The 11,581-nt window shown below is 42.7% G+C and overlaps 1 protein-coding gene across 1 annotated transcript; it reads left to right on the top strand.

Annotated features, from left to right (window-relative positions):
• Positions 1–9,439: 9,439 nt before the first annotated feature.
• On the top strand, positions 9,440–11,357 carry LOC309700881 (putative nuclease HARBI1). The gene is made up of 4 exons (XM_082524780.1): positions 9,440–10,085; positions 10,162–10,274; positions 10,360–10,471; positions 10,552–11,357. The coding sequence occupies exons 1-4, from the start codon at positions 9,653–9,655 to the stop codon at positions 10,932–10,934; spliced, it is 1,041 nt and encodes a 346-aa protein (XP_082380906.1). The 5' UTR covers positions 9,440–9,652; the 3' UTR covers positions 10,935–11,357.
• Positions 11,358–11,581: the final 224 nt, after the last annotated feature.

Raw genomic sequence — 11,581 nt, 5'->3', positions numbered from 1 at the left:
ATGTGACACATCAACATTTTCATCTTCCTCACCATATTGTTCCTCCTGAAATGTCTCTTTAGTCTTCAGCAAGTTACGACGGTTCCTTCTGAACACATGACCTTTTTCAGTTCTTACGTCATATGATCTCGGACCTGCTTCCTGAAGAACAATGGCTTTCCTGCTCCATGCATTCTGATCTTGGATTCTCACTACATCATCCTTTGCAAGCAATCCAAGTGCTCTTGTTCCCTTGTCATATTGCAGTTTTTGCTTCCATTTCAGATGCTCCTGCTTTTTTATAATTTCTTCACTCTGCTTGCTTTCTGCATAGCAGGGCAAAGTTGTGTGTAGCTTACGATTCATCAGCAATTCTGCAGGGGATAAACCACAGTCAAGAGGAGCAGTCCTGTAGCTCAGCATAGCTAAATAAGGATCTGATCGACTGTCTGTAGCCTTCTTCAGAAGCTGCTTGATGATATGCACTCCTTTTTCAGCCTTGCCATTTGCCTGTGGATGTTGAGGACATGATGTGACATGTTTAAAGCCGTATTCTCTTGCGAAATTCTGCCATTCTTTGCAATTATAGCAAGGACCATTGTCACTAATGACAGTTTCAGGTATTCCGTGCCTGGAAAAGATAGACTTCACATGTGTGATCACATTATTAGCAGTTGTACTTGTAAGCAGAGCAATCTCAGGAAAGTTAGAGTAATAATCTATCACCAACAGATAGTCTTTCCCATTAAAATGAAATAAATCTGTTCCGACTTTCCTCCAAGGCGCTGTAGGAAGTTCAGGAATCATCATGGGTTCTCTTGCCTGTCCGCTCTGAAACTTGTTACATGTTTCACACTTTCCGACCATGGTCTCAATGTCTTTATTAATGCCAGGCCAGTACACAGTGTCTCTAGCTCTCCTTTTACACTTTTCTATTCCCAGATGTCCCTCATGTATTCTTTGAAGTATCAGCTGTCTCAGACTATGTGGTATCACAATCCTATTGCCTCTCAACAGCAGTCCATCTACCACATTGAGCTCCGATCTAACATGATAATACTTTGAACAAGACCCTTTGGGCCAGTCTCCTTGGATATTTTCCATCACCGTTTGCAGCTCCCTGTCTGCAGCTGTCTCCTCGCATATTTGTTTTATCTTTGCGTCAGACACTGGCAGAGACTCCACTATCATATTAACATGATCGTCTACTTCTTTCTCAGTGGAGCTTGCGTGACACACCTCTGATGCTCGCGACAGTGCATCCGCTAAAGCTAAATGCTTTCCTGGTGTGTATATCAAGTCAAAGCTGTACCTTTGCAGTTTCATCATGAGACGTTGAATCCTCGGCGACATCTCATTCAGATGTTTCTTAATGATTGACACCAAAGGACGATGATCTGTCTCAACTGTAAAGGTAGGAAGACCATAAACATAACAGTGAAAAATATCAAGTCCATATGCCAGTCCGAGACATTCTTTCTCAATCTGAGCATATCTGGTTTCAGACTTAGTCATGGATCTAGAAGCATAAGCAACTGGTTTCCAACTCCCCTCTTCAGCTTGAAGTAAAACAGCTCCAAGCCCATCCTTTGAGGCATCTGTTGAGATTTTCAGACTCTTAGTTGGATCATAATATGCAAGCACTGGGCGCGTTGTCAGTGTGGTTTTTAAATCATTCCATTCTTGTTCATGCCTCGCTGACCATTTAAATTCTATGGAATCACGAAGTAACTCCCTTAGTGCTGATGTTCTCACTGACAAGTTAGGTATGAATTTTCTTACAAAGTTTATCGTTCCCATCACTCTGAGCACACCTCTCTTATCTGTCGGGCGTGGCATTGTTGCGATGGCTTTCACTTTTCTTTCATCTGGCTCAATACCTCCAGCAGAGAATTTGTCTCCCAGAAATGTTATTTCCTTCACACCAAAATGACACTTGTCACGATTTAACTTTAATCCATTCTCCCTCATCCGCTGCAGCACCTTCACCAGTCTTTCATTATGTTCCTGTAGGGTGGAGCCCCATATAACCACATCATCAACATAACAGCGAACACCTTGTAAACCCTCTAACATGTTGTCCATGGCACGATGAAAAATCTCAGATGCTGAGATTATGTCAAATGGCATTCTGAGGAATCTATACCTGCCAAAAGGTGTATTGAAAGTACAGTATTTTGAACTTTTCTCATCCAGCTTTATTTGCCAAAAACCCTGTGCTGCATCTAGCTTTGAAAAGTATTTGGCGCCTGCCATTTCACTTGCAACCTCTTCACGCTTTGGTATCTGGTAGTGCTCACGTTTTATGGCTTGATTTAAATCGCCAGGGTCCATGCATATTCTCAAATCATTGTTTTTATTCCTTTTATCCACACACACCATTGAGTTTACCCACGCAGTCGGTTCTTCCACTTTTGTAATGACCTGCAACTGTAACATCCTGTTAAGTTCTTTCTTTAAACGGTCCTTCAGTGGAGCTGGGACTCTACGTGGTGCATGGATCACTGGCTTTGCATCCTCTTTCAGCTGGATACTGTAATTGCATGGTAGACATCCCAAACCTTTGATGATATCCTCATAATGCTGTACAATGGAGTCAACTGCTCCTCGCTGTCCACTTTCTGTTTCTGGACAGCTGATGTGATACACTCTTTCTACTAGGTTCAATCTTTTGGATGTCACGCCACCCAGCAGTGATTCACGACCTTCTGGAACAACATTAAACAATACATCATAATCTTTATGTTTTATTGTCACTTTAAGCCTGCATTGACCACTGCTCTCAATATACTTTCCATTGTAGTCTTTTAGAGGTACTCTTTTCTTTATTATTTTGGGCTTTGGTTTCATGGCATGGATCTCTGTCATGCTGATTAGGTTCGCCTGCGCACCTGTATCAATCCTTAGTGCCACCAAAGCTCCTTGTATTGGGAGTGAAACAATCCATGTGTCTTCATAATCTGAGCATCGCTCACTGTCCTCTGCTTCGTTATGCTCACTTTTTACATCCTCAAGTGACACTATGCCCACAAAGAAAGTCTCGCTTAAGTCAGTCTCTTCAACTACATGCACTGATTTGGGTTTGGCTTTCGACAGACAATGTTTGGCAAAATGATTTTTTCCATCGCATTTCAAACATCTTTTGCCATAAGCTGGACACTGTCTAGGTTCATGTCTGCTACCACATCGCTTACAGGAGTACACTGTATCCTCTTTGCTGGGCTTCTGTGACATATTCGTCCTCATTTTCTTCTTAACCACAGCTATTCTTGCACTATCATGTACTGCAGCGACGCTCGTCTCATTAAATGTCTTTGCATGCTGCAGGGCTAACTCACTTGCATGACACAGTCTTTCTGCTTCATCCAGAGTTAACTTGGAATCTCTGAGCAGCCGTTCTCTAGTCCGTTTATCATGGATCCCATACACAATTTGATCACGAACCATAGAATCTTTCAGCTCTCCAAAATCACATGACTGTGCCTTCAGCTTCAAATCAGTCACAAAGCAATCAAAAGTCTCTTCTGGTTGCTGCATCCGAGATCGGAAAACATACCTTTCATATACTGTGTTCTTCTGTGGTGAACAGTGTGCATCAAACTTTTCAATCACTCTGTCATACTTATTCCTGTCACCAACTTCCTCAAACTCAAACGTGTTGAAGACTTCAATGGCTTGAGGACCAGCTACCGTGAGCAGCAATGCAATTTTCCTGGCATCGGGTTAGAGTCCAGTCCCATGGCAGCCATGTACAGCTCAAACTGCTGCTTAAAACACCGCCAGTTGCTGTCCACATTCCCCACCAGTTTCAGTCCTTCCGGAGGCTTCAAACTTTCCATCTCAAACAGAACTTTGAGCTACTATCGCTTCCGCTCTCCCACTTTTACTCCTGGTACCATGTGTTGTCTTCGTATAGCTTTGAATAATTACACAGTATCCACTTGTGTTTTGCGAGCGTCTGCTCCAAACATTTTTATTATCTCATTCACAAATCAGTCTTCTTTTATAGAGGCATTCATGAGCCCTCTCAAATACAGCGCCCCCTACTGGCAAAACCCCATTAGCACATGAACACCCACACATCACCACAGGGCTCGATGGCGAACCTTTGGCCGCTCTGGTGGGGGGTTTATGGGGGACAAAAAGGGATTGGGCCAGGGGGTAGATCTGAGCCCAGCATTGAGTCTGGATAGCAGCTGTGAGACGAGCTGATATCCAGTTCTCTTCCATCTCCAGATATCTGTTGGTGCTCCAGACATTTTCATTCCGGTAAGTTCTAAATATGTTCATATCACTCTTTATAGCCTATTAGTTTTATTTTCTATGCGCTCTGAGGTCATAGCAAATTAGAACAAACATCCTACTGAGTAATTTTGCAGAACTACCTTCTATTTATAGAGTTGCTAATTATTTGGCATTATTGCAGTAAACCAGCCTATGAAATGGATGAAACATCGTGACTGGGTTCCAGCGCTACACAAGGGACCTGCTTCAAACATACCACCATGCCAATCAGATTACTTCTTCCATGTGAGGGTGAAGAGGTGACCCTCCTGGATAAGATGGTGAAGGTTTGCTGCGTTTGGTGAACAGTGTGATAATAAAACCAGGGAAAAATGAAACCTGCTCCTGTTAAATATTCTTAAGTCTTGTGCTGTTAAAATTGCTGTATTTTTTCAAAAGATACAGTAAATAAAGTAATGTTAGTAGTGGGTGATATCATGTAAACACTGTCATGATTTTATGTAAACATTTTGTCATTTGTAAACTATAAATGATATGGATTCTACACTGTAACTGATGTGATGTTCTATAAGGTGGTTTTAATAAAAAATAAATTTAAAAAAAGAGGCAAAAATTAGTTTGTTTCTTTATTCAACTTTTGAACAGTGGGACTCAGTCAGTACATATTCAGTAAATGCAAATTATTTACACAGCAGTGCACTACAGGCATAAATCTAGACCCCTAGATAAAACATTATGGGTCATTCCCACGACCCACAGCTTTACTGTGTTCCAGCAAAGTATCCAATAGCAGTGACAACTCCTCCACAGTAGCAGGTGGGAGTTTTCTGTTTTGAGGACGGCTCCTTTTCCCTGTCACTACAGATGGTCTGTTTGTGTTTTGATTGAGAGCCTTTTTTTGGGCAGCTGAAGAGGAGAAGTCTATCTTATGGCCAACCTCTGGCTGTATCTTGGTCAACACCGTTTGTTTGCTTTTATCCAGTTTATTTTCTCATCCTTTGTCTTCTGAATGAACTCGGGACACTTACTAATGTGGTGTTCAGGTGAGTGGCAATATGCACATGTTGCCTTAGTTATGATCGGTTGTGCTGCCTGCACAGGATCATCAGATGTATTTGCCCCATGTAATATTGTTGTAAGTGGAGAGGTGTACTTACGGGCAGGTCGTGGCTGGTTGAAGGATGAAACAGGACTGGCCTTCCTTGGTTGACACTTGGATTCCATTTGCAACCAGGATGAGAACAAAGGTAAGGTATACGTCATTTCTCCCTGTTCCCTGTAAACATGCCGTTTGAAGCGACTGAAATGCTCTGCAGGCAACTTCGCTAACAAGCGATCGACATGGGAGCCACAATCTAGTTCTGCACGTCCTTGTTCTCCCATAGTGCTAAGCAACCCAACTAAAGCCTGTACACGAAGAGCAAAATTATCAAGACTCTGACCATCACCTGCTCTGATAGGAGGCAGTTCCAGTATATTCTTTAGCTTTTTCAATGCCAGCTGTCTTGGTTGCCCATAACGCTCATCAAGGGCTTTGATGGCTTGAGTGTATGGGTCAGGAGTGTAGGAAAAGGCAAGAGCTAATCGTTTAGCTTGGTCTACTTTGAGGTGATCAAGAAGGACTTGATATTTGAAGTGCTCTGTCTCATGAGGATCAAGAAGGTTTGTAAGGGCCATCCGTAACATCCTGTATTGCATTTCGTCTTCTCTACTAAGGTCTGGAAACGAAGGACCTTCAAGCTTATATACATGTGTTCTCGTGCTAGAGGAGTGACCCGAGCTAGCAGTACCGGGTATCAAAGGTTTCTGTTCATATGAGGCATTGGATGTAGCTGGTTGCTGCTCTAGAGGAGGGCAATGCTTGTGGTCAGATATGCGGATGAGAGGTTGAACAGGGTCTTCAGCTAAAGGAACAGCAGGTTGAACACATGAGATCTGGTGGGGATCCTGCCGTGATAAGGCCAGGAAATCAAAGGGAGTCTCATCTTCTGTAGCAAGGACTGGTCTAGGCAAACCAGTTGAAGGGATAGCAGCATCTAGTATTGTTGAATTAGGTAAAGGAGGGCTGGCAGCTGTAACTATGCCAGACTGACGGCTAATCTGCGGGGGCTGGAAGGGTGATTGACAGGTTGCTGTATCAATCACTGGGAGCTGCTCATGTTGTTGATGTGTTTGAGGACTGGCTCGTAAACTGCATACAGAAGATTTGATTCCATCAGATGAGACTGTGCGAATTGAAGATCTGGAGCTACGAGAATGGGAAGGAGATGATTGAACCATAAATTGCCTAATCTCCCTCATTGTCGTCAGGAGTTCCTTCATGACCTCATCTTGGTTGGTGGGTAAAGGAACAGGGGATGTCTCTGGTTGTCTTTCTGACTCTCCGACAGGATCCTGCGGCCCATGTGTGTCTTTGTCACTATGCTGGCATTCGGTTTGGCTCTCTGTCTCACATGTAGCTCTTCTATCTCCAGGATACTGAACGTCATACTGCTGCAGGTAGGCAGGAGGTCGACTATCACGACTGGATCTTCTCAAACCTTCAGTCAATGGCTGCTTTGAATCCATGACGCTAACACTGCTCCAGCTCGGAGGACCATGTTTTGAAGGAAGGAAGATTCAGGGCTTAAGCAATCAGCATCATGGGCTCATCCGGTTAGAATAAGAATAAGCAGCCATCTAATTCAGAATTATTCTCAGGGTTCTCCTTTTATTCTCAAATAAATAAGGCAAAGAAGGAAGGAAACAAAGACACACATGGACTGCCACAGCTCAGCTGCCGCCCCGTGTGGAAGTGAAGAAAGAGTGAGCCAAAAGTGAATGCAGTCCTTATATAATGTGTGACATATAATGTGTGACAGGTGAGTGCAATCGAGGACAAGCACCACACCCAATCAAAGGTGAGAGAACTAAACAAGGTGCATCTGGTGAAGTGAGTGGGTGTGCTGGGATGTGCCAAAGGGTGGGTCTCTACAACAACTAAATAATTATTAACAATTGTTAGGCTGCTGGTGTAAATTGATTCATTAGTGTTTGTTTGACAAAGAATCTGAATTGACACGTCTCACTTTTTATATGGCACGAATCAATGTGTTATTTTATCATGTGGCAATATGTCCTAGTGCAGTCAGAGGGGAAGAGCCAGGGCCAAAGGTGAGGCACATCAAGCACATAGTAATAATTTTAATCTGAGGATAAAACGCATGTACTGATGCTGGAAGAAGCTTCAGTGCTCTCAGAAGACTAAAAACATGGGTAAGGTCAACAGTGACTCAAATGAGACTAAACAATGCTGCTGTATGTCCACCAGGAGACACTGGACAGTATAGATGTAAAACCAATATGCCAGCAGTTTATCTCAGTTAGTGAGAGGAGCAGGCATGTGTTTGGCTCCTTCACATAGCGGACATTGAGTTGACACCAATAGTCCGTGTCTGTTGCTGTAACAGTAGTTCATGTTTAGAATAAAAAATCCCAGCTCACTGATCTGATAGAGGGCAATAGTGCCTAAAATATTGCATAATTTTGCTGAGAGATCTTTTACTTTGTGGTAATCTTAGATGAGTAGTTTTATGGACAAAAACCACCAGGTCATTCAGTGTTCCCTTAGTGCTAATGTATAAGAGATGTTGGTGTACTGTAACTGAACTAATGTTGTTAATTTCTTAAGTCATATTCTTTTATTGTCATGACTCTATTTTTATTTTTGTATGATACCTGATTTATATGGAATATGGCTGAAGTAAACTAAAGTCTAAAATACTTAAGCAATTTAACATTATACAATTCACATATAAAACTATGAATTGTAATTTTAAATGGTTTAAAAGCATGTAGAATAGCATATGTAGGCAAGTATATTTCTCCTTTTTTTTATTATCAAGAAGCAAAGACAAAAAAAGGGGGGGGGGGGGGGGGAGAAACAGGGCAGGGTTCGGTGGTTGAATCATCCGTCCCCACCAATGCCAAAACCAAATCTACGCCCTTGCCCGCAAGTAATTTTATAAATAGAATACAATATGGCCGCACTTCAACTTTTGCTGGAGTGTATTGCACTTCTTAGTTTTAACACCAGGGGGAGCTTCTGTTGATCAAGGCAGGTGCTCCACCAAAAAGGACAATCACAGAAGAAATTTACCCCCAAGTTACTAAACATAGCAGAACCAAAGAAGCGAAAGGTAGAAAGTGAATGCAGAAAATTTCAGACACGGTGGGAGAGTGAATATTTCTTCAAAGAATTCAAGGGGACGTGTGTCTGTTTGATCTGAAACTGTGGCAGTTATGAAAGAGTATAATGTACGAGCTCATTATGAAACCAAACATCAGGCCTATGCATCCGACACTGGAGAGAGCAGAAATTAAAGCAAAGGGTAGCTCTCCTGCAGGGTCAGCAACAGTATCTTTTTCGTGCTCAAATTGTCCAGGAAAAGGCTACTATGAGGTCGCCCAACTCATGGCAAGACATGGCAAGCCTTTTTCAGATGGAGACCTCATAAAACACGGCCTCGTTAAAGTCACCGAAATAATGTGCGCGGAAAAAGTGCAGGACTTGAACAACGTCAGCGTGTCCAGAAATCCAGTTGTGCGACGCATCGAAGACTCGTCAGCCAACATTAAACTGCAACTGTCTGATAAAGCTGTGCTTTTGATTTTTACTCCATCGCATGCAATGAGAGCACCAATGCCACAGACACCGCACAGCTGCTAACTTTTTTTGCGGGGAGTGGACGAGAGCACGAGCGCTTTAGGTGAGTAAAAAAATATATTCAACAGTACCCATGTGTTAATAAGCATGCACGTGCAGGTACACATGCTTCAAATATCAATAATGCACACCACTTTCTTATATGCGTTTTTCTTGTTAACACACCGCTGTGCACAGCACACGCACACGCAGAGTCAGCTGATCTCATCTGATGCAGATCTGCTCCTTGATCAAGTGACATTTGTCCGGATTTTTGGCACAAGTGTCGTACGATCAGCACCGCAGCTGGATGGCCTGATTTACATACCCAGCGCAGCTGATACTCACCAGAATAATTTACTAAAATTATATGGACTCCTGTTATTAGGTCCAATTCAGTCTGTTAATGTTGATAATCGTTTCAAACGAACGTTAATAGGTGTGTTGCTAAGTCTAATAACTAAAATAACAAGCTTGAAATGTACCCGTCCCATTTTTGTCATGGTTCTCAAGATCTGGGCCCTGTTTCAGGAAGCCGGTTTAGTGGAAAAACTGAGTAAGTATACCCTGAGTTAACGAAAACTCTGGGTTTTCGGTTTCACAAAGCGAGTTCAGATGAAGCCTCAGTGAGTCACTATGACGACACACGCCGTGAAGCTAACCTGCCCCCTAGCAGGTTTACTACAACTAACCCTGACTGTCTCCGCCCCTTTGTCGGAAACCTGACTGTAGGAAGTGTCGGACATGGCGTGCCACTTCCTTGAAGAGCCAGTAGATCGTGAAGCCCAAATTCTCCGCAGAGCTCTCCGCCGGGAGAGAGTGATTAGAGCGCGTTTGGACATCTTATCATTTCCTGATGATTTTCTGTGCGAACGTTACCGTTTCTCAGCACAATCTATAATTTATTTGGATAACATCCTCAGGCCATATATTACGCATGTGACACATCGCGGACATTCTCTCAGTTCTGTACATATTATTTGTATTGCACTTCGGTTTTTTGCAAACGGGAGCTTTCTGTATAATATTGGTGACGCTGAGCACGTTTCCAAGGCTACCGTCTGTCGGGCAGTCAGGAATGTTACAGTTGCACTGAAACGTCTCCTGTACACGTTTGTGGTGTTCCCCGGTCATAGACCCACAAGATTCATCAAAGAGGGATGCCACAAAATTGCAGGTATCAGGATGACCAAAACTTAATTTATGATGTGGTGATACTTGGACTACTACTTAAATTTTACATTTATTTTCAGGGTTCCCAGGCGTGATTGGCTGTATAGATGGCACTCACATTCCAGTCATTGCTCCTTTAGTAAATGAAGGAGACTATGTGAACAGGAAGTCTTTCCACAGCATTAATGTACAGGTACATAGTTCCCTGTAGCATTTCAAACTAACAACTTATTTTATCATAGTAATGGATGCTAATTTGTGTTCTCTGCACTGTGAAGATCATATATGATGCTGCCAACATTATCACAAATGTGGAAGCCAAGTGGCCAGGCTCTGTCCATGACTCACAAATATTCCGTGAATGTACACTGAGCACAAAATTTGGACATGGTGAGTTGAGAATACTTTAAAATATATAAAGACCAATTGCTTCAGGGACATTTGAACTGAAGTGTATCCTTCTGTCTTAGGAGAGTTCACTGGCTACTTGCTTGGTGATAGGGGGTATCCATGTTTACCCTATTTGCTTACCCCTTACCCTGACCCTGAACCGGGCCCACAGCAGCGATATAATCTGGCTAATTGCAGGACAAGAGCCAGAATTGAAATGACTATCGGAATGCTTAAGGCCCGGTTCCAGTGCCTGCAAAGACTCAGGGTCACCCCAGAAAGGGCATGTGACATTATTGTGGCATGTGTGATTCTTCACAACATTGCCACAATTAGAGGAGAACACTGTCCTTCTGAACCAAACATCAGCAGTGATCCAAACCATGAACATCCTGACCCTCCCACGGACATACAAGATGGAAGAGCAGTCAGAGACACCATATGTCACAATCATTTCCTTTGACCCATCACCTCAACATGTTGAAAGAAGAATAAACAGATTTTTTGTTCAACTGGCTTTATTGGTCGCCTGTATTTCCTGTACACAAAGTATTAAAAGATGTAAACCTCATAAAGTGTCTCTGTTGCTTCCTCCTCTGTAACAGCTGTCAATGTTTCTTCATTATTTTCCTGTAGTAAAGAAATAAACAACATTGCTGTTCTACTGTAAACTCATAATCTGTGGAGTATTACTCACAACTGCATGTTGGTCTGGCTCAACAGGAGGCTGCACCAGATGCAGTACACCACCACCATCAACTGATAGAATATGAGGTTTATACAGGTCACTTATAACTTACAAGGGACCAAATGGCAATTAACAAACATACCAATCACCTTACACTTCATTGTCATTATGCTCTCAAAGACAACCAAGGCTGAGGGAAGGCAAAATCAGTAGGAACATAACTTCACTACAAAATAATCCATTATGGTAAAGAGTTTATCAAATGAATGTGTCGCACTGCAAAGGTGACTGTGAAGAAAGGATGTATGCACATCATGTATTATTTTGAATTTACCCCTTATGTAGGCACTTGTGTCTTGCGGGGTTATTGCCTCAGAGGATGTCCCCGCAGAGATGCCTTCGGCCACAGGGCGCCCACTGTT

This window comes from Aulonocara stuartgranti (assembly GCF_965226115.1).
Source record: "Aulonocara stuartgranti genome assembly, chromosome: 23".
NCBI classification, from domain to species: domain Eukaryota; kingdom Metazoa; phylum Chordata; class Actinopteri; order Cichliformes; family Cichlidae; genus Aulonocara; species Aulonocara stuartgranti.
Note: the sequence above shows the minus strand (reverse complement) of the source record. Positions and strands in the feature narration are given on the sequence as shown.